Below are 21,618 nucleotides of genomic sequence, written 5' to 3' on the forward strand. Positions count from 1 at the left end.
GTACAGCCACACCGGAGCGGTTCACACGGACCAGACGCGCCGACAGTCGGTAACGGTAAAGCATCTCCGGGCGGCCGGAGGTCCGGAAGCACGCGGCGGTCGGTTGCGTGCGGTGCCGGTGGTTCGTTGTGGACGCTCTCTCCCCCCGCGGTGTGTTTTTTGGACGATCTTCCTCTGCCAGGTCCGCACATTGAGATGATCTATTTTTGTGATGGCGAAGGCTCTGTTTCCACGGGCCTGGGTGAAAAAGTCCTTTTACTTTCAGGTAAAACGCATTTTTATCATCACACGTTATGTGAAGCAGATGGCAGATTTATGATTAAATGTGTATATATTATATATTGGATATGTGTGTGTGTGTGCGTTTGGTCGACACATCTGCCTCCCAGCTGGCAGCAGACCTGTCCCTCCTCACTCTGATGGTTGACTGTGGGAACCTTCAGACCTGATGAATGTGGTTCTCTTCCCTCCAGCGGGCTGACAGTCCCTCTGCTGACCCAGATTGCTCAGTGCAGGCCTGTCATTGACCAGAGGAGCTGGCATGATGCCAGGACCTTTAGAATGAGTCTCTCTGAAGCATGTAATCTTTCTTCATTCAAACCATTTCTCTTTAACATTTTACTTGAAATGCTGGCGAAGCTGTGGCCGAGCAGCAGTAATCCCTGTGGCTGGATAATAAAGGCTGAACCCTCTGATTTTGGTACCGTTTGCCTGCTGCCAGCAAATTCCCCCAGTGCAGGAAAAAGAATACAGGATTGCATTTATTCGTCGGCATGTTCCTGCAGTTTTATCTCTTCTCTGGACAGTGTCTGAAGTCCTCTGGAAGCTGGAGGAGGTGGAAGCTGCTTCAACAAGTGTGCACCCTGGCCTTGTGGGAGGATTAATTAAACAGATCACACCCCTACACATACTTCTGCTTTAAAGACATGCAGATCTGGATACATTTCCACAAATTTGCTTCCGCCAGTTTTAGACTGCATTCAAAATGTTTGGTTTTACCAAAGTTTTCTAATTTGCAGCATAGCAGCAATATCTATTGGAAATCAAATAGAGGAAATGACTTCAGAGTATTGGTGAATAATGGAACCACCTATATTTAGAAAGCCTGATAGTCTATTATGTGTCTAATTACACATTATTACTCTGCAGGGTCGTCAACTATTGTCTGTATAGCAGGGTCAAATACTAACATCTCAGTTTGTGTGACGAGTGACTGTTCTGTCCTGAGGAACCCTGCAGACTTTTCCAGATGGTTATGTGTGGAGAGGAGATCCTGCAGGTCTTTTGTCTGTGCTGTAATGACTGGAAGATAAAACCCTGATCCTTCGTGAGGGTTGGTGCTGGGTAACTGAATCGTACTGTTGACAAGTGTAACCCATCAGTTTGAGCAATGTTTTTTTTTTGTCTTTTTCCTGCAAGGCTGCATGCACAGCTGACATTTTTTCCATCTGCACTATTCATCACCAGTCCCCCAGATTAACAGTCTGACTGTCTGTGTCACGCTGCCTCATCTTCTTCTGCCTCTGAATTTTTTGTACATCCCTGCTGAGTTTACAGTGAGAATTATTTGTTCTTACCTAACTCCTGTGCTTTTACATGCAGCAGTGCAGTTTTTACCTCACTGTAGAATATTACACAAACGAGCCACTTTCTAGTTTCCTACTGTACGTGCAGTTGGTTCAGAAAAAAAGAAAGCATTTGTTTTCAGAGCAGACGCCACATGTGAGTTCCCTCGGAAAAGACATTATCAGAGCTTCGGGGATTAATGAAGGATTAAGCTCTTTGCTGCTCGGGTTTCACTTCTTTAACTTGGAGGCAGCATCATGTGCGAAGACGCATGCACACATGACTCACAGCCGCTCGCCTGTTACTGCCGCCGTCCTCATGCCGCCGTACTGCTGTCTGTGTCAGTGAAACATGTATGCTCTTTTCTTTTGCCAAAAAAAAAAAAAAAACATCCTACAAAGGGTTCAGATCTGACAGTTCAGACTCTGATCACTGGCCCGTGTCGGGACGCCCCACTATCTGTTTGTTCATCTCTTTTGGGACTTGCTTTGTTTGAAAGCACGACAGCTTTGCAAAGAAGAAGAAGAAGAAGAAGGAGGAGAAGCCAATGCTGCTTCTAAGGCTCTAATAACCTGCTGCAGTCAATAGGCAATTTGGTGAAATGCACCAAAGACAGAGGCAGGAAATTTATTGTTTTCCTATATCCTGCCTGTGTTTACCTCCTTCTCCCTCAGTGAACTTATGTGCTCTAAATCTATACAGTTTGAATTTACAGCTGTAATTTGACTGCGACTGCGTGGATCAGATCCAAAACAGAAAGCGCTCGCGTCCTGTTTACACACTGCAGCAATCACAGCACATCAAAGATGAAAACGCCAAAGAAAGGCTCGATTCCCGCCACACCGGCTGCATATTTTGTTAGGATTTGGAAGCAGTGCTCAGGCTGAATGAGCGGCGCAGCACGCTGCCAAAACACACACACCATGAGCAGTTCCTGCCGCGTGATCAAAGCAGAACCCAAATCGTTTTTATCCTCCCAAGTAAAGTGGGAGTCCTCAGAGGAAAAACTAACTGCAGTTTTGTTTTAGTAAAAGTTGAGTGTTGTGGCCGGCGCAGGCAGTCTGACCTAAATTCTTTTCATTGCTTCACTTTACTTTCCAAAGAGAGATTTTATCTCTGAGTTGGGTTTGATTTTCACTTGCTGTGTATGCTACTGAAAATATCACTTAATCAGGTTCTCACATTAAAAAAAAAAAAAAAAACAAATCTGATCATCTGTTGGATAGTTTAACAGAAGAAGGTGAATTGAAACTTTATGAATCTGCTGTTCAGAAGTTGACTGTAGTTTGTACTAACAGTGGATGGTAATGTGTTACAAGAGCTGGTGCCATGTCTGCACTTTTTGCTTCTGGTAACGTGATCATTAGTGAGTAAATATCCAAGAAAACCATCTTCTGCCACTTTCCTTTCTGGGCCGTGCCACTGGGTTCAGCCTGGACTGGTCCTCGGTCCACATTCACCCCTACAGGCAGTTTACCAGAAAACACGAGGAGAACATGCAACCTCCACTCTGAAAACCCCCCAACCGATGACAATTCAAACTGCATTTCCCTTGAGTCGTGATTTATCACATCTGTTAGTAAGTCACAGACGGCTCGAACAGCACAGCATTTTAAAACAGGATATCTATTTAGCTCAGAGACATGCGGAGATATTGTGAGACGTGCGTTGTGCACATCCTGTGACTCTGCCGGTAATTGAATTTTTTTTTTTTTTAAGCTGTCACACAGAAGCAACTTGTCTTCTACCTCCGAAACATTTTTTTTTTTTCACCCCAGTCTAATGAGCTGTTGTTGCACGTCGAGGCTTCGCTGACAGCCTGTACCATGTGGTGGGACGCCCACATCATGTTACCATGGCAACCCATTATGTGATTGAGGTTGATTGTCTTACTTGGGTTAACCCTGAGCGACGGAGTACGCTCTTCTTGTTTAAAATGTTAGTAAAACGTGATCACAATGCAAAGAACTGACTGTATGTCACATGATGGTTGTATGATTTGATTTTTGTGAGTTTTTGTGAGTTTGCGGTGTCTGATCTTGACCCGTGTCTGTTTCTGTTGTGCTTCTCCAGGCTCGCATCTCCTTTGTGCGGGTGAAGTACTTGTTCCTGACGTGGCTGACGGTGCTGGTGGGGAGCTGGGTGCTCTATGTGCAGTACTCCACCTACACAGAACTGTGCCGAGGACACGAGTGCAGGAACGCCATTGTGAGTGTCTGCATTTTCGAAGTGATTTTTTTTTTAAATTTTTTTATGGCTGTTGGATTAATGGCACACGTCGACTTCATGACAAAATCCGATTTCTGGAGAGCAGCTGCAGCGTGTTATGTAATACTTTAAATCTCCATGAGATGTGATTTTCCTGTCGTTCTCAAAGTGTGATAAATACAGGAAGGGCATCATCGATGGATCGGCCTGCAGCAGCCTGTGCGACAAGGAAACTCTCTACATGGGACGGTGTTTGTCTACGCTGCCAAATAACCAGGTAGAGGACGGCGACGCTGTGCTGTTTCACTTACTGTGTCGTCTTTCACTTCTGAGTTTCTGTCTTCCTTCCCACACAATAAGGTTTTTTTGCCCTTAATGTGAATCTGGTGCTAAAACCAGTGTGACTTTGTGCTGTGTGTGCTAAAGTGGTGTCGTTCTGTTTACCAGGTGTACACAGGAAGCTGGGGCGACCACGACGGGATCATCCGCTGTAAGCTGGGGGAGGTGGCGCACTACGAGCTGGGCGAGGAACCGGAGCCGCGGAGAGAAGCTCCCGTGTTCGATAAGCCGACCAGAGGCACCTCGGTCGAGAAGTTCAGAGAGATGGTCTTCAATCACCTGAAGGTAAGGAAGCGCCGGCGTGAGCCCGAGAAGTTCAGAAAGAACCGAGCCCTCGTTGGAGCGAGGAACAGCCTCCTCTTTGTCTTTCCTTGTCAAACAGTCCAAACTTGGAGAGCAGGCCAACCTCGCCAGCCTCGTCAGCCAGATCCTCTCCGTCGCCGATGGCAACAGAGACGGGCGGGTGTCGCTGCCAGAAGCCCGCTCCACATGGGCGCTCCTTCAGATGGACGAGGTACCGCAAGAGCCGAGTGCAGCCGCCATACATTAATCTGAACACTTTTCTAGTTTGGACAAGTCTTATTTTCCTGTATTTGTTGCTGAGATTCTCCAAATGAAATCTGCTTTATAAAGTGTGTTTCTGTTAGTTTTTGAAGTAAACAGTCAAATGTGACGAAGTTGTTTATCTGGAGGACAGATCGAGGGCTCGACACTGAAAGTGTGTGTGTGTGTGTGTGTGTGTCTGTCCTTTGAGGTGCTGCTGGGCCTGCTGCTCCAGGACCGTGGACACACCCCTCGCCTGCTGGGTTACTGCGGCGACCTGTACATGACGGAGCGGATCCCCTACGGGCCGCTGTACGGTCTGTCTCTGCCCTGGCCGCTGGCGTCCTGGGTGCCGAGCGGCGTGCAGCGCACCGTGGACCAGTGGTTCACGCCGTCCTGGCCTCGCAAAGCCAAGATCTCCATGGGCCTGCTGGAGCTGGTGGAGGACGTCTTCCACGGGACGTACGGCAGCTTCCTGATCTGCGACGTGGCGGCGGCGCGCTTCGGCTACACGGACCGGCACGAGCTCCGTCTGACCGACACCCGGGCGGTGGTCCCCGAGGACGAGTTCCGGCGCGCCATGCGGGCGCTGCGGTGCGAGACGGACGCCGACTGCGTCTACGGGACGGACTGCCGCACATCGTGCGACCCGTCGGAGAGGCGCTGCCGGGAGGAGCCGGTCCAGCCCAACCTGGCCAAGGCGTGCGGCGCGCTGAAGGACTACCTGCTGCGCGGGGCGCCGGCGGCCATGAGGGAGGAGCTGGAGCGGCAGCTCTACGCCTGCATGGCTCTCAAGGGCAACGCCGGGCAGATGAACATGGAGCACTCGCTCATCCTCAACAACCTGAAGGCGCTGCTGTGGAGACAGATCTCACACACCAAGGACTCGTGACAAGAAGACGGCGTCCTTCTGGAATCGAGGTTCTTCAGAAAGGAGCGACTCAACATAGGAAAAGATGCTGTGATTTAAGAGTAGCACATTTATTAAAGACATTTCTATCAACTTCTGACTCTTCTGAGCAGCCAGGCTGGTGGACCTACCTCCTCAGAGCCAGTTGAAGAGCTCGGCACCTGGAAAACCGATCTGAGTGCTTTCATGAGACTGAATCGTTGCATGTTTCCGTGCATCACACTTTAAAACCATAATAGAGACATTACACCGTATAGCGTCGTTCACCTTGATGGAATGTTATGAGGACACTCCCAGAAAAACCGAGCTCACTCGTTGGGATCCCAGACGGTAAATTGAAGCTTCGGGAAACGTGCATGTCGGCCTTAATGGATTCAGAGAAACAGGCGTGCTCCCTCATTGAGTCGAAGTGAAGAATCCTGCCGTAATCAGGGAGGAACGTTTCTACAATCAGATTGACAGCATGTCAGCACCTTGATCTATCGGACAAGTGAAGGACCAAAACCACTCGAGTATTAGTTAAACAACTCTCTGACAGTTTATGTCTCCGGCAGCAGAATGAGGGTCTGCGCGTTTTCTTAAAAGTCTTTCCACGCTAGTTTCCAGAAAAGATTACCCAAACGAGTGCAAACAGTGCAGCTCTCACTTGTGACAGAAGTCAATATTTAAGCTAAACACAAACTTCCAGTCCCGTGCTCTTTGTGATGAAGGAAAAGGTCAACCGGCGCAGCACTGAAATAATAGAAATCAGCAATGGTTTTCAAGAGTTTCGCGATAAAAGCTGACGAGAACTGACTGGTCAGATTTCTGGCCGCATCCGTGCAAAAAGAAAGGCGAACGGTTTCTGCAGACATAGACAGAATGAAATGAAATATATGAGCAAAGAATAATGGAAAATGTGGCTGTTTCTGTGACCCGAGTGAAGCGAGGTCCTCCTGCCAGAGGGCAGCAAACACCAGCCATCCTGCGCCTGTGAGAGTGTGAGAGTGTGTGTTCTGCTCAGGCAGCAGGTCCCTCAAGGAGGAGATCGGTATCTGGAGAAAGGAACTTTAGAATCTTCTCCATATATGTTCTATTAATATTTTAAGAGACCCCAGATTGAAAATTATGACTTGTCTTTTCCTGATATTACAGATTTCCAGACATTGCTGAGAAGTTTTCACACAATTTTAGCTTTACTATCAGATCACTTTTATTTATGAAAGACCCGTGGCTAAATGTTTTCGAAGTCATTTCTCCACATTGAGCTTGTGACTGATTTAAAGGACCGGTATGAGTGAAGGAGTTATTTCTGACGTCTTGAGGACCACTGAAGCTGCGTGTGGTGACATGAAGGCGTTTATTCACGCAGTTTGAGAGTATTTCACTACGCTGCTCATCTCCACTGACATCCACGATGCTGCATCGACCAAGAAAAAGAATTAGTGAATGTTTCGCTGTTTGTATTTCTCACTGAAAAGGCGTTTGTTGTATTGTACTGTAATGCTGTTTTTTTGAATCACAGTGCCATTGAGACCATGCTGAAATCACGTGACGAATGTTCGCCATGAACAGTGGTTTTGACTGAACTTCGAGCTGGCAGTCGATGCTGTACTGGGAGACTTTGAATTCACGGACCAGTTCGAGGATTTCAGCGGACGTGGCCTGAGAAGCACGTGGTCCACGTCGCCGTTTGACTTTTGAGTGTATGGAATGTTTACTAATTTGAAGAAACCAGCATGATTTTTGCACAATTAAACTGTGTACCACTTCACTGTAACACATTGAATTCTTTCCAGGTCTGCCAGACCTCATGCTGTGAACGATTATCATGAGGAATTAAAGCTTGTCACAGTAAAGTCTATTTAATGGACGTGATTTGAACCACAATAGTTCCACTGCTGGTACCTTGATTGGTTTTTTTAATGAGTACTTGAAGAATAAAGTAGATGAACACTGGCATACATGTAACACTGCTTCAGATATTACTGTTTTTGATGTAAAGTGGCAGCTGCAACATTTCTAAAACGTCTGCCTCTCAATAGGGTGCAGAAAACATACTTTAGACACAGTACTTTAACCTTCTAGCCTTCAGCAAAAGTAACTGAACCCGACACAGGGACGGAGTCGAAAGCTTTCCAATTCAATAATTTTATTGATCCGTGGCGGACGTTGCCATCTCTGGGTGAAGCTCCGCGCCGAGGCCCTAACCCTCCCCGGCCTCTTGTTCTTGTGCTCGTAAGAAGCTGGCCTTTTTCTGAGCGACGCGGTCCTTCCTCTGTGCCAGGGACAGCTTGGCGCGGTTCCACCTGCCCGGAAAGAGACACAACGGCAGCTCCATCAGCATTCAGCTCATCAGCTGAGAGAGGCTCTGTCCGCTCGGCACCGGGCTCTTCCTATTAGCTATTCAACACTTTCAGCAGGGGGCTTGGCATCAAGCGAATCCACTTTTTTTCATGTGACATTTAGCCTATTAAGACATGCAAACCAGGAACTCACCTCTTCTTCTTGATGTCTTTTTTGGGTTTCTTGACGTGTTTGGGGTCGGCTCTGATGGCAGCGTGCGCTTTCTTGTACATTTCCTCCACCTGAAGACACAAACGAATGTTTAAAAACAAGAGGAATTTTACCTCCGCGCCTGCTGAACATCCCTCCTGCTTCTCTCAGCCCCGTCTTGAAAACGACAGTGAACATCAGCCGGTGCAAATGAAGGACCAACTACATTTTGCTCAGCGTCATTTTTATCATCATCAAGAAGCAGAGAGCCATAAATAACCTGTGAAACTCAAAGCACTGCAGAGAGAGCAACAGGGAGACGCGAGGTGATCGAGCAAGGAGAGTTCCAATCAAACCGTGGACCAGGAACACCCGACCGGTCTGCAGCTCACATGATCACACCTGAGCTCAGGAATGCCAGTGTGACGCACTCAAAACTGTTCCTACAGGAAAATTTAACTCAGCCGCTGCTTTACCTTTACACAAAGCTGAGCTATTCTTGCCAACAACATGAAACAATGTCTAAATAAGCGAGGTTAAATCAAAATGACAGTTCTGAACTGCGATCACTAAATGCAGAATTAACCTGTTGGTGCTCTCTTGTGTACAAATCACTGTTTATCTGCTCAAACCTCTGATACATTATCTTCCTTTAATGCATTTAAATTCTGACTGCAAGCAGCTCTGATTTAATCAACGTGGTTTTGATGCCTCAAATGCAGCAGTGATACAACTATTTCACTCTCTTCCTGCTACAAACCGGAGAAAGTCCACACAAGCAAAAGAGCCACATCTCAGCTTCCGTCGTCTCACCGTGTCTGGCGTCACGCCGTTCTTGATGAAACGGGAGAACTGTTTCTTGTAGGCCTCTTCGTCCTCCTCCATCAGGTAAGACATGTAGTCGGCGACGTTCATTCCCATGATGTGCTTCCTGTGCACGTCGGCGTTGAACTCTTTGCTCTCCGCGTCGTAGCCAGGGAAGCGTTTCAGGCTAAAAAGCAAAAAGAAAGATTGCATCAGGAACCAGAGGACGGCTCTGACGGGCGTGTCCCAGCTTTTCACTGTCCAGATGACCCGTGCGAACTCTGCTGTCTGAGAGGACGTCTACCCGAACGCTCGTCAGAACATGAACCGGCGTTTGCTCCGGTTCGAGTCGCCTCTCTCAGCCCCGTCTTGAAAACGACAACACACATCAGCTAATGCAAATGAAGGACCAACTACATTTTGCTCAGTGCGTTCGTCATCATCATCAAGAGGCGACCGAACCAGGAAACCGCTCGTTTCAAACGTCAGTGAGAGGAGACGGCGGTGTCCAGTGCTGACCTGTGCGGGATGGACAGCCCTCCGTCGACCGCCCCCTTCAGCGCTCCAAACACCTTGTTTCCTGTGGTGGTCCTGGTCAGCCCGGCGTCCAGGTAGCAGGTGAAGGCGCCCGGCTGGCCGTCCACGCTCTCCACGTCGAACTCGTCTCCCGTCACCTCCACCTGGCCCTCGTACACCTGGTCCATGTTAAACTTCTGCAGCAGCCGGCGGGCGAGGAGGAGCCCGGTGCAGTAGGCCGCGGCGTAGTTAGTGAGGCCGACCATGATGCCATATTTGGGCAGCTCGTGAGAGTAGGCAGCGCACACGATGTGGTCTCCCTCAATCTTTGCATAGGCAATCTACAACGACAGAAACGGGCAGGAGAAGGTGAAGCAAGGACGTTTTGACACATTAACGGCGTGTGCTTCACCGGGTCCTCGGGGCTCTCACCTGGCAGCAGATGTCCCTGTTGGAGAGCCGGACAATCATTCGGTACTTGGGGGTGTTGTACTTGTTCTTGTCCTGCACGACCAGCCTCTTGCGAGCGAAAAAGTCAGTTTTTCCCTCTGGAAAGATGAAAAGAGGGAACATCATGTTAGACTGAAGAATGTACAGATTTTTTTTTATTTAACATTCACCGTGATTCTCAGTATATAACTAATTTGCTGAACTACTCAGGAATTCGAACAGTATTTTCTAGAGATAAAATGAGGCATAATATAACTGACAATAACCCATGTAAAGATGGGGGTGTCTACTTAAAGCACATCTGGAGCAGATTTTAATTAAAACTGCTGCACTTCTGAGTGTAATTTAAGGTAAAAACAGATGAAACACATGCATTAAAGCCGAGGACAAACCATTGAGATCATTAAACTGGTTACCAATTGTACTATATCAGTCGTCCTGACAATGCAGATTAAATGAACGCAGCCCCCACAATGATCATATTTGCTTCCCCAGCTTTAGACAAGACTGTTAAATGAATGTATGCAATAATTAATCTCCACACAACAAAACTGTTGAGCCAAAAGTTCAAGCGCCACAGCTGATTAGCAATAATCTGCATATAATGCCAGCTTAGAGAACACTATTGTAACTGTCAGCTCAAAGCATGGAGTGTAGAACTGGCCTTGAAAATGTTTTCTGTATTGTGACTGCTTAATGAAAGCCGAAGAATAACTGTTTACATCGAATCTGAATCTAAATGTCAGGGGAAGGTTAAAGAAAAGCATCTGAGTGCATTCTGCAACAAACTGATCTATTAATGTGACTCAGGAGTTCACCAATGATTACTGTAACTCCTCCAGAGGTGTGATGGCCCTCTGGTGGTTATGAATCCAGCCGGTGCGAGTTTTACATCTTCTCACTTTAAACTACTTCCATCAAGTACGATGGGGCCATCATCCAGCCTGAAAACAGCCTCTCATGGCAATCAGCTGTACTGCAACTTGGGGAGACCTACATTATCCAGGACAGAGGCCCTCCAGGCCCAGGATTAGAAAAACCCTGATCTAAAAGGGTCAAAAACAATCTTGTTGAATACTGTGATCAATTAACAGTATCGCTGTTTAAACCTCACACCCTGTCATCTTTAATTTAATGAGTGAACTTTATACCAAACCTGAACACATTTAATTAAAAACCGGAAAATAAAAGTACTGGCAATGACACCGATTGATTAAGGTTAATCTAAATGAGAAGAGATGCTGTGTGCAGTGAGATTTACCTCTCCTTCTCCTGAATTTAACCTGATACCTCTTGAAGTAGGCCTTACTCTTCACCACTTTGACGAACCCCTGCAAAGAAAAGTCACATTCAGCACGTACAGACGCTTCAAACACCACATACACGCGCGCAACCAGTCCGCATCAAACTTTAATGTGGGAAAGATTGGCCAGGAGGGGTTTAATTCGTGTTTTAAAGCTGAGATTGAGGGTGCAGGAAGTGTGGTTTCATCAGCCATGAAGCTCCACGCTGGAACGCCGGCCTGGCGCGGGGAGAACTCCGCCATCATCCATCTCCATCCGACCATCTAAACACGGTAAATCCCTCCGCTGACCGAGGACACATCGACAGACACTCGGACAGGATGATCTATCAGTATATGCGTTGAAATTACTCACCATTTTGGACCGACGGCTGCAGTTTCCCTCCCGTTAGCAGCGGCGGTCTCCTTGAAAAGGAAGTCTGACGTTGCTCTTCCCTTCTTCTGCCGTCCTCCCGCCGCCAGCGCGCAGCGCCCCCTGCAGCCCGGGAGGACACGCTGCACTGCACCCCGACCAGCAGGGGGCAGTGCAGCTCATTTTAATTAAAGCCACACCTGTAAGCCTTCCATTGCAGGTAAAAAAGAAGAAATAAGTCAAGGTAGACAAAAAATACAACGTGCTGTCTATTATGGAGTTTAAAAACCCATATATTAATCAAATATTACATCAAAAACATGCTTTAAAAGTAATTTTTGATGTTTAATATGAATGAATCCCAAAGAGTTTAGAAAAGTTGGGTAGTGAGGGACTGATTCCAGATGATAATAGGTGGACGAAGGGTAAAGGTCAGGTCAGCAGTCCATCACAGGACAAACTCAGAGAGACAGACAGTCAGATTTTAGAGTCATCATTTAACCTCAGAATGCATGTTTCTGTACAGTGAGAGGAAAGCTGAGTGTCTGGATAAAAGTTCACACATGCAGAGATAGAATATGCAAGAATATGCCGAGGTAACAATTAGCCAAGATGTGAAAGAGTTAGTTATTCCACCACCATCATAAAGAAGTACCGTAATTATAAAATCCGTATTCTAACAAGGCAGAATTTATCATTATATAATATATTGGAATTGCATTAACAGCATAATCTGGCCAGACACACTGAAGTGAATAGGTTTTGCTGAGGTCACCTAACATGTGGCCTACGATAATGCTGAGGCCTGCTGATTGCCAAACCTGTCTCAAAAACGAGACACATTCTGAATTACATCGATGGCAACGAAACCTTTTAGTTTTCTATCTGCCTCATTGTGTCGGGAGACATCAATTCAGTAATTGTTTCATATGGAAAGGTCAAACACATTAATCTGTGAACTTTTAGTTCCTGAGAAGTGACCATTTTTGAAAACAATTTTTGATGTCCTGGAGTGTGACTGAAAGTGGTATAAAGTTTCATCTCTTTCCTTCACAATCTGCTTATTAAAAAAAAAAAAAAAAAATGTTCCAATGTGCATGGCGAGATTTAAAATGCTGTGTTCAACATAACACAGGATGCAGGACTTCACGGCTGCGGGTGTTTCACTGCTGTGTCAGTGCTGCAGCCGCAGGGCTTCTGGTAAGACATGATTACTGACTTACAGTATTTGTAAATGAGGGTTCAACTTCAGAGCAGCCACTTCTCCTGTGGAAACAATCCGACATCTAAAAGCATTCTTACGAAGCGCTGTCGAAGTCTGATAACAACTAATTTAGAAAGACATAAAATCTGCAAACGCTCCCATGAAAGATACGCTTCACAGTCCTCAGTCTCTCCCGTAAAACATTGCCTTAGATCATCCATCCATCCATCCTTTATCTATACACTCTTCATCCTGTCGAGGATAGTGGCGAGGAGAGAGCTTATCCCGGCCAACACTTAGCAAAAAGATGAGAGAAACCCAACCGTCCTCACACAGAATCACACCTTTGGCTGATTCAGAGACGCCAATTAACAGAGGTGGCGATATTACAGACTTCCTCCACTGAGTTACTGATACTGATGCAAAACAGCACAGACTCCGCTGCTTCATTCACGTGAAGGTTGAAACATACAGACTTTGATCTTTACTGAGAGTGAAAATCAGCCCTTTGAAGTAAAGTTATTTTGGCTGCCAGCTTCACGTTTCCTGGTTCACTGCAGCCACACAGCTGCTAATTTTCCCAGACATCACATTCAGCGAGCATCTTTTATCTTCCGTCACGTCTCCCTCTCTTTTAGGTTCCTTCCAGTTGTTCCCTTTTTTCATGGCTTGTGACTTTTCTTGACCCTCTCACATCCAGTGCACCTCTCCGGTTGTTACAGTCACTCCAGCCGAGGTTGAAATAAATCTTTATATTTATTAGGACGATCCCTCTCAAATGCAAAGCAATATAAAGAATTTGCTTTGAAAATGTTCACACATTGGTGTCAAGCTGTGGGAAGTGAAACTGAAAAGTGAACCAAGCAGAGTCCTCTTCTTAAGTAGAACTTTTTTTTTTTGTACCATTGCCTAAATACTTCAGGCCTCTTCTTAAGTGAGAGATGTGTATGTAGCTGCTTCTCTCAGCTTATCTGAAGAAAATATTAACATTTAGTCTAAGCAACACGGTTCAAGTGGTACAACAGGTTTTTAAGAGGGTCAACAGTCTGACCATCATTTGACAATTACATCTTAGTTCCACTAATAAAAACAACATTACAATAATAAACCAGCAGCTCTGACTCTGAATGTTAACTCTATCAAAAGCTACTGGATAAAAAAAAAAGGAAGTGGGGTCTTCTGCTTTTCTGTTCGAGCAAGATAGATAAATTCCCTCCCTGTCACTCTGGGTGCAGATGTTCTCACTGTTAGATAAGAAAAGGCGCAGTCACTCTTGTGGAAAGCGTCTCCGTCGCCGCTCAAGCTCTGTTTCTGCAAAACTGATTTCGCAATTGAGAGAAGCATTTGTCCAGTCATCCCTCGGCTGCAGCGGCCAGCGGTCGATAACAGCTCATACGCCGAGGCCGAGGGCGTGGTGGGCGACGACCCACTTGTATCTTGTGGTTCAAACAGAGGGTAAAAAAAAAAACCCCGAACTGCTTGTCAAGTTACATTTCCATTCTGAGATGTAGATTTTCTTTTTTACTTTTCACAGCCTGTGCTGGTATAAATCACAAAATTAGGATAAAAGAAGAAAACTTCGCGGCCGCAGTGGAGAAGAAATGATTAGCAGAAATTCACACATCAACAGATGTTCTCACAGGCACAGCACAGATAAGAGGACTGAAGTCTGTTGACATGCAACGCAGTCTTAGATTTCCTGCCCGTCTTCCTGCATTTATTTACCTATGAAAATCTAAACGCCAAAACTGAAAAACAGCGAGATGAAAAGAGAAAATCTGCTCGTCGGTTGATTCAGAAAACACTGATACCCTGAAAACTCAACGGCTTCGCTCCGTATGAGATAAAGTGGCAAACGGCCAAGTGTGTGACTCAAGCAAAGTAGTCCGAGAGGCCAAATCAGTTCTGCTGAAACCAAATCGAGTTCTGCTCAGTCTGACAGCAGAAGGAACCAATCAGGAACGCCAAAGATGGTGCTGAGATGAAGACGCTCGTGTGAGAAAGCCCTGCTCTTTTTTTTTTTTCCCCTGAGATCTGTGTTTTACACTCCGTGTCAAAACACAGAGATCAGCGTTTACGTTGCTATATTTCAGTGAAACGTGTCAGGCCACAGAACTCAGAGCAGGAGCGAAAACAAACCGGCACTCAGAGCCAAGAAAATGAGCTCATGCTCAGGTACATCTGTAAGAAAACAAAACATCACAACACGGGGAAGAAGAAGCTTTTAACAATTAATAACACAACAAGAAACAAAGAAGGTAAAATGAACTGAAAGCTTATTGGAGGTTTGGCTGCGTCTTCTGACCTCTGACCTCTCAAATGATTGTCTCACCTTCCCAGAAATGCACCACAGACACAATGACCAGGAAACAGCGAGCGGCTTTCTTCACCAGCGTCTTCAATGGGGTTCTTATAGGAAGGAGAGAAATTTACAACCAGAAACGGTTGTGATGGTTGCAAACAAGGGAGCCGCTGATCACAGTGATGGATGAGGTGCTTGATTTGTGGAGTGTTTACGGCATAAATTTCAAGCATCGGCCAGACGGCGAGTAAAGTTCCTTTTCTGTTTTGGAACAGAAATAATTGGCATTCAATTAGGATAAGAATGATCTTCAGACTGAGTAAATCAGTTTGCACAACAAAAACTCTTCGCCGTCGGCTGGAGGGAGGGACCTGCGGCGAGAGTCGGCGAGAAAAACAAGACGTGCGTGTGAAAGAAGAACTGCCGTGTGGTCAGCGGCGTCCAGTAAATCATTCATTGTGTTCGCGCTCCCGTCCCTATCTGGTGGCTGCAGGTGGGGCCGGCTGAAAGTCTGATGAGATTCTGCCGCCACTCCCGGAGGTGGAGTTCATGTGTGTGTGTGTGTGTGTGTGTGTGTGTGTGTGTGTGTGTGTGTGTGTGTGTGTGTGGACTGTGCTGCCCACAGTTAACTCAGAGGAAAGAGACTAAAATCTGATTGCCTCGCTGGAGGGAAAACAGTGAAGAGAGTTGAAAAGAAAGAGAATGGGGATGTCAAACTGTGGTTAGAGCTCTGGAGCCAGAGGAACCTGTGAGGGGATGAGATAGCGTGATGTGGTTTTCATTGAGATGCCACAGCAGAGGTGCAGGCGGAGGCTGAGCGCCGGGGACTTAACAAGGGACGTGAACCAGGGAAAGTCAGTTGGGCCACAATAGGCTATTATTGTCCGAGTCTCCAGCAAGTAAACATCCAGTCAAATCAACATTAAGATGACGGAGCACAGGAGGGAACAACTCCCTGTTTCAACATTTTTCTGGTTGTTTTTGAAAGATATGGATCTGTTTTAATGAACTTTCGTTTTTTAGCATATTGCATGCTATCCAGAGAGTGTTAACTTCTCTCACACACACCAAGGTGCAGGAGCATTATTTGTTGGTTCCCCCAAGCTTTGAATTACACTAATTCATGAATAGATCAGTTAAAATCCTGCTAAAACTGAATCTTATCGATCAGGCCCGTAGCCCCAGTTGTCATCAAATGGATAAGAAGCTGCCCTGTTCTTTTACCTCTTTAACCGCGTGTTGCAGACGATCACCGCCTGGATGAATCTGCTGCAGCTTTCTTTCAGGGAGAAGTTTTTTGTTGGTTCTTTTCTCTGCCTGTTCATGCACGACTGTTGAGTTTGCTAGCTTCAACATTAGTGCAATTTCAACAGTTTCAAATGGAGTAGAACTGATTGGCGGTGCGACTGACTGATTTCGTCTGATCAGTGACACTCGGCGCTCCTGTCCCCGGCTGCACCGCTCCCTGCCTCTGGTCATTCGGCCGTGGCCTCCTGAAGAACGACACTCCGTCAAAATCAAGACGTGAGCAGCGCTGTGGCGCGCTCTGCACCTCATGTCAACATTCACACACGTGTGCTATAAAAGCTGCGACCTCAGGCGTATTTAAAACTCCCCGCAGTCTCCTCGCTATCCTCACAGGGGCTAAAAGGGGGGACGAGAAGTCACGTTTCGAGGAGGGTATCACTGCTCAACAGCACAGGTTTTTATTTAACCTGACCGTAAACTGCACCTTCAGCAAGGCTGAGATCAGACCGCCGCGATGAAAAAAGAAACGCCGTCTCTCTCTCTCTCTCTGAGATCACTGCGTGTGTTTGAATCACATACTTTCTGTAACCCAGTGAGAATCAGGGCCTGAAAGAGGAGGTGGATTTGTTGTGAGGGAGGGGGGAGAGTGGGGGTGGAGAGGGGAGAGGGGTGCTGTGGCTGCACTGATAGTGTCTTCTACACTGAATTTCGCTTCCTGTTCTGAGTCAGTGTGTACCTCTAACTTTTTAATGCTGTCACACTCACTCTGCCTCGGCCTAGACCACGACTTACGAGAGCAATCAGAGTCGACTGTGACCTCCAGCAGTTCAGAATCAAACACAGCCTGTTGATGTGCTTTTGAGCAACCAGGACACAAACTGCATACCTGCCTTCAGGTCACAAGAAGCCTTTTTTTTTTTTTCCCCCAGAACATTGACATTTTTTATTGGCAGGTATTGACTGAATAGTTTATTGGACATCGAAGAAAGGAACTCTAGTGAAGCAAGTCACAAAATGTGTGAAGTGATCTAAAAGGAAAGTGAACATTACAGATTTCCACTGTGATTAAAAAACTTTTAAAAAATAAAGTCTCATTGCTCAAACAGTTTGCGTGTCTACGTTCACAAAAAAAGTAAATCAATAAGTAGGTCTGATTGCTTAAGTGGGAAGATAAGCCTTATCAAACGAAATCAGTTCAAAAAAGCACCATGATTCTTTCTTTTTTTTTTTCTTGTACCAAGCAAATGTTGCACATGTAGGAAGATTTTAACACTGCCGGACTCCTTTATCAAACCGTGAATCAGTGTTTTTGTGTCACTCTGATGGCTGACTGACATGAACATTATATTCTCAGGGAGGGGGAGAGGTGAAGAGTGTGTGTGAGAGTGTGTGTGGGATGGTGTGTGAGCAGCAGTTTCTGGCCCCTTTCTGTTTCTCTGCGTTGACATTCAGACCCAGAGTGGAAACAGATCAGGACGGTGTGTTTCTCCAGTCCCTGCAGCCAGAGCTGTGTGTGAGTACGCCATGTGTGTTTTGCAGCTTTACAGCTCGTCTATCTGCTTTTTTTTTTTTTTTTTTGCTTGCAGGTCTCCAACTTGCTGCAGCTGCATCAAACAAACCCTGTTCCCACGTGAAGAAAAAAAAAAAAAGGATACCTGCCGCTTTGCTTTGGTCTGACCTTGAACGCAGCCCCACTCTTCGCCATGATTTTCATTTTGCGCCTGACAGATTTACGGAAAACAAACTTTTCTACCTGTGTGATTGACCGCGTCCTTTTCCCCTCCTCCGGCCGCTGCTCCAGCTGGCGCAACTGTGCGTCTTTTCCTGCGTTTTTTTTTTTTTTTTTTTTGTTCGTCGGACAGCCTAATTGGGCGCGTGCATGGAGCCGGAGACGGGGTTTTTAATGATGTAAAGCAATCAGGCTGGAGTCAGCGCGAGTAAGCTGAAGCAGTGTAAACCGTAAGCGGATCCTTCGGCTCCCCACCAGCAGGCTGTTGTGCGCTGCGGCCGCGCGCGTCTCATTAACAGGATCACTTTACAGCCAGCCAAACAAACAGGTCATTATCCGTCACCGCGCGCACTGTCCAGCCTCAGACGCACACGTCCTAGAAGCATTTTAACAGATAACGTGGCACGTTTGTCGTTTTCAGAATGATAAAAATTCCGATCACATCAAATTTGCGATAAATTGAAGCATATTTTTATTTAATATTAGATTTTATTTCATATTTAGGATTTCCTTTGGTTATCAGAAACAAGTAATAGATCCTGCAGGTTAAAATCAATGTCTTCTCATAAAGAGCAGTTGCGCCTCAGATTCTGTTTTTTTTTTAAATGATGGTGGATCAATATTTAACCTAATGTTCATTATTATGGACACTCTGCTATAAAATATACAAACAGACTCCTTCAGTGAATCCAAACACATCGTCTACAGTGTCCCGAATGGACACACAATCTCTCAGACCGGGACCCCCCTTCTGAGGGGACGGTGGTCTATCTTTTGGCCAGCTGCCCGGCGACACCTGGTAAACGATACGGCCCCTTTGCGCACGCGTAATAGCCTGCCAAAAATCCCTACACCGCTTCACCCGACAACCAATAGTGTTCCAATCTCTCCAGAGATAAAGCCAGAGCAGCGTGGAGGGAGAGGAGCGGAGGATTTGAGGAGCAGTCCGACCTGAAGTTTGACCAACATGCCGAGGTCCTTCCTGGTGAAGAGCAAGCGGGCGCACAGCTACCACCAGCCCCGCTACCTGGACGATGACTGCAGCAGGCTGGACGCTATTCTGGCCCATGCGTGCGCAGGTGGGTTCGGTGCGTAATTACGCACAAAAAAAAAATTACTTTCATTTCGGTCTCCTGATGTGACTTTAACGGGATTCAACTCCCACCAAACACTTGTTGCGCACTGAGAATAATTCAGGCTGATGATTGCGATCTGCTGTCAGCAGAGACCAAACCTCAAGAGGAGTCTGAGACCAACTCGGAGCCGCAGGAGGATGCGCGCGCTGACAGACTGTCCCCCGGGTCGAGGCTGCGCTCCCCCGGGTCGCTGTCCTCCGGCTCCCCGCTGAGCTGCGGAGGCAGCCTGTGCGATCGCTCCTCCGACTGTGATTTCTGGCGTCCCCCGTCTCCTTCATCCTCCCCAGGTCTGCTTCAAGTTTCTACAGTTCTTTGTTGAATCGGTGGCGTATATTCAATTACTATTTTTTTTTCTAAACTAGAAATTATTATTATTATTATTATTATTATTATTATTATTATTATTGTTATTATTATTATTATTATTATTATTATTAAATTTGATTTTTTTTATTTTCAAACTAATAAAAATTATGGAGGGAATCAATATTTGAACGCTTTAAAGGGGTTTGTGATTTTCTTATTTGACAACAGAAATTACAGTGAATTTCCTGAAAAGTGAAAACATTTCCAAACTGAAGCCTCCATTGACATTTTCCATTGGTTGTTTTATTAGTTCTGCAGTTACTTTATCCGACGTAATTTATCAAAACTGTCAGTCAGCCCTCGGTAAAGCACTGACAGTCTGGTTGAATTTGCAGATTCAGAGACAGGTTCCTCCACTGCAGCGGCGGAGGACGGGCCCTTCAACATCCCGCTCTTCCCCTACTCCTGGTCCGCCTACTCCCGGTCGGAGCTGAGGCATCTGGCCCGGGGGTCTTATCACCACCACCTGCAGAGCCACCGGGAGTCTCACTCCGCCGTCGGCGGCTTCGGGCCGGAGGACAACGCCGCCGAGGCGCTTTACGCACAGCGGGGCCTCGGGGCCGGATGTTACCAAGATTATTCTTCTGCCGCGCGCCAGATCTGCAGGATGCGGGACGGAGACGAGCTGTATCTGGATGTGAAGCAGCAGGACGACGCCGCGGGAATCAAGACCGAAAACGATTTCCTCCGCTCGAACCTCGAAACGGGCGGATCCTTTAAATGCATCAAATGCTGCAAGGTATGTAGACATTTCTGGCGCAGACTAAAGTTTATATATATATATATATATATATATATATATATATATATATATATATATATATATGTTTTTTTTTTTTACCCTAAACTCGTTATAACATTATTTTATCATACAAGACAAGCGAATAAGTAAAAAAGTTGCCTTGTTCTGTTCCTCACAGGTGTTCTCCACACCCCACGGCCTGGAGGTTCACGTGCGGCGGTCGCACAGCGGCACGCGGCCGTTTGAGTGCGGGATCTGCGGGAAAACCTTCGGACACGCAGTGAGCCTGGATCAGCACCGGGCGGTCCACTCGCAGGTTCGATTCCCCCAGGCTGGACCACGAAGGCCTCATCCGGGCCCTGGGCGCACGGGCCTCACGCTTTTTGGCCTCTTTCTGCGTGTTTTTTTTTCCAGGAGAGGAGCTTCAGCTGTAAAATCTGCGGGAAAAGCTTCAAGCGCTCGTCCACGCTGTCCACGCACCTCCTCATCCACTCGGACACGCGGCCTTACCCGTGCCAGTACTGCGGGAAGCGCTTCCACCAGAAGTCCGACATGAAGAAACACACCTTCATCCACACAGGTGAGAGAGGGACAGTTAAGCTTGGCGTCTGTTTTTCCATGCAAAGGGAATTCTTCACCCCCATCCCATAATTCAACATGCTTTAAAATGTCCTCCGATGTGGTTTTGCGCTGCAGGCGAGAAGCCGCACAAGTGCCAGGTCTGCGGGAAGGCCTTCAGCCAGAGCTCCAACCTGATCACGCACAGCAGGAAACACACGGGCTTCAAGCCCTTCGGCTGCGACCTGTGCGGGAAGGGCTTCCAGAGGAAAGTGGACCTGAGGAGGCACAAGGAGACGCAGCACGGACTGAAATAAACACACCGTGTTGTGCTTTATGCTTCTTCCTTGTTGAACAGGCAGTTTCTGTCCTGGTCTTAAAAGTATTCACTCTGAAATGTATTATTTGCCTATTTATGAAATGTGTTTTTACACTCGATTAATATTGTTGGAGCAGTTGTATTCACTCATTTCCAAAGTTGAATGAAATCAGCTTTTTGAATTGACACAATTTGTAAGAGAATTGTGAATTAAATGGTTAATTTAAAGAGTCCAGTTGTGATTTTTTTTTTATGTTCAATACACTTTTCTTCATCAAATATCTTATTAAATTATAATCTTTAAAACACCCAGAAGCCGAACCCGTGTTAAATCTGTCGTTGCATTTATCCACTGATTGAATAAGCGTTGTGGAAAACAAGAAGCAGTCTATCAATCACATCCCCAATCTGCCTGACAGGTCAAACTTCTACCTGCAGTATCGCACGGAGCAACGTTTGGCTGCGCGCACCATCTGGTCCAAATCAAATATTTTCACAAGAATTGCTCGCATACCCATATACCAAATGACATTACGGCGCCATAAAGC

At 46.5% G+C, this 21,618-nt stretch overlaps 3 protein-coding genes across 5 annotated transcripts; 2 read left to right on the plus strand and 1 right to left on the minus strand.

The window, feature by feature from the left end:
* On the plus strand, positions 1-7,325 carry dipk1aa (divergent protein kinase domain 1Aa). The gene is made up of 6 exons (XM_030114396.1): positions 1-265; positions 3,640-3,774; positions 3,944-4,051; positions 4,222-4,398; positions 4,496-4,627; positions 4,868-7,325. Exons 1-6 carry the CDS (start codon positions 212-214, stop codon positions 5,546-5,548), a joined length of 1,287 nt encoding a protein of 428 aa, XP_029970256.1. The 5' UTR covers positions 1-211; the 3' UTR covers positions 5,549-7,325.
* A 355-nt stretch (positions 7,326-7,680) lies between these two features.
* Positions 7,681-11,621, minus strand: rpl5a (ribosomal protein L5a). Its single transcript, XM_030114400.1, has 7 exons — positions 11,470-11,621; positions 11,073-11,142; positions 9,794-9,909; positions 9,365-9,702; positions 8,855-9,032; positions 8,045-8,133; positions 7,681-7,854 (listed from the first exon to the last, which is right to left on the minus strand). Exons 1-7 carry the CDS (start codon positions 11,470-11,472, stop codon positions 7,752-7,754), a joined length of 897 nt encoding a protein of 298 aa, XP_029970260.1. The 5' UTR covers positions 11,473-11,621; the 3' UTR covers positions 7,681-7,751.
* Positions 11,303-21,280, plus strand: gfi1aa (growth factor independent 1A transcription repressor a). 3 transcript variants are annotated; one of them, XM_030114398.1, is made up of 7 exons: positions 11,303-11,387; positions 18,843-19,028; positions 19,172-19,372; positions 19,787-20,190; positions 20,372-20,509; positions 20,608-20,773; positions 20,890-21,280. In XM_030114398.1, the coding sequence occupies exons 2-7, from the start codon at positions 18,917-18,919 to the stop codon at positions 21,066-21,068; spliced, it is 1,200 nt and encodes a 399-aa protein (XP_029970258.1). In that variant the 5' UTR covers positions 11,303-11,387; positions 18,843-18,916; the 3' UTR covers positions 21,069-21,280. The 3 variants fall into 3 exon arrangements, with proteins under 3 accessions (XP_029970258.1, XP_029970257.1, XP_029970259.1); XM_030114397.1 differs by lacking the exon at positions 11,303-11,387 and adding an exon at positions 17,585-17,733; XM_030114399.1 differs by lacking the exon at positions 11,303-11,387 and adding an exon at positions 17,585-17,733 and having other exon boundaries at positions 19,175-19,372.
* Positions 21,281-21,618: the final 338 nt, after the last annotated feature.

This window comes from Salarias fasciatus, chromosome 18, assembly GCF_902148845.1.
Source record: "Salarias fasciatus chromosome 18, fSalaFa1.1, whole genome shotgun sequence".
Classification (NCBI taxonomy): Eukaryota; Metazoa; Chordata; class Actinopteri; order Blenniiformes; family Blenniidae; genus Salarias; species Salarias fasciatus.

What these genes read in the sequence shown, in the direction of transcription:
- rpl5a (XM_030114400.1), bottom strand. An exon ending in ACAGGGACATCTGCTGCCAG is followed by an intron (nt 9,703 to 9,793) that starts GTGAGAGCCCCG and finishes CTGTCGTTGTAG; the next exon opens with ATTGCCTATGCAAAGATTGA. An exon ending in ACGGCGTGACGCCAGACACG is followed by an intron (nt 8,134 to 8,854) that starts GTGAGACGACGG and finishes TTGTGTCTTCAG; the next exon opens with GTGGAGGAAATGTACAAGAA.
- gfi1aa (XM_030114398.1), top strand. Translation starts at nt 18,917, where the DNA reads ATGCCGAGGTCCTTCCTGGTGAAGAGCAAGCGGGCGCACAGCTACCAC. An exon ending in TCTGGCCCATGCGTGCGCAG is followed by an intron (nt 19,029 to 19,171) that starts GTGGGTTCGGTG and finishes ATCTGCTGTCAG; the next exon opens with CAGAGACCAAACCTCAAGAG. An exon ending in GTCTCCTTCATCCTCCCCAG is followed by an intron (nt 19,373 to 19,786) that starts GTCTGCTTCAAG and finishes TTGAATTTGCAG; the next exon opens with ATTCAGAGACAGGTTCCTCC.
- dipk1aa (XM_030114396.1), top strand. Translation starts at nt 212, where the DNA reads ATGGCGAAGGCTCTGTTTCCACGGGCCTGGGTGAAAAAGTCCTTTTAC. An exon ending in AAAAGTCCTTTTACTTTCAG is followed by an intron (nt 266 to 3,639) that starts GTAAAACGCATT and finishes GTGCTTCTCCAG; the next exon opens with GCTCGCATCTCCTTTGTGCG. An exon ending in ACGAGTGCAGGAACGCCATT is followed by an intron (nt 3,775 to 3,943) that starts GTGAGTGTCTGC and finishes TCGTTCTCAAAG; the next exon opens with TGTGATAAATACAGGAAGGG.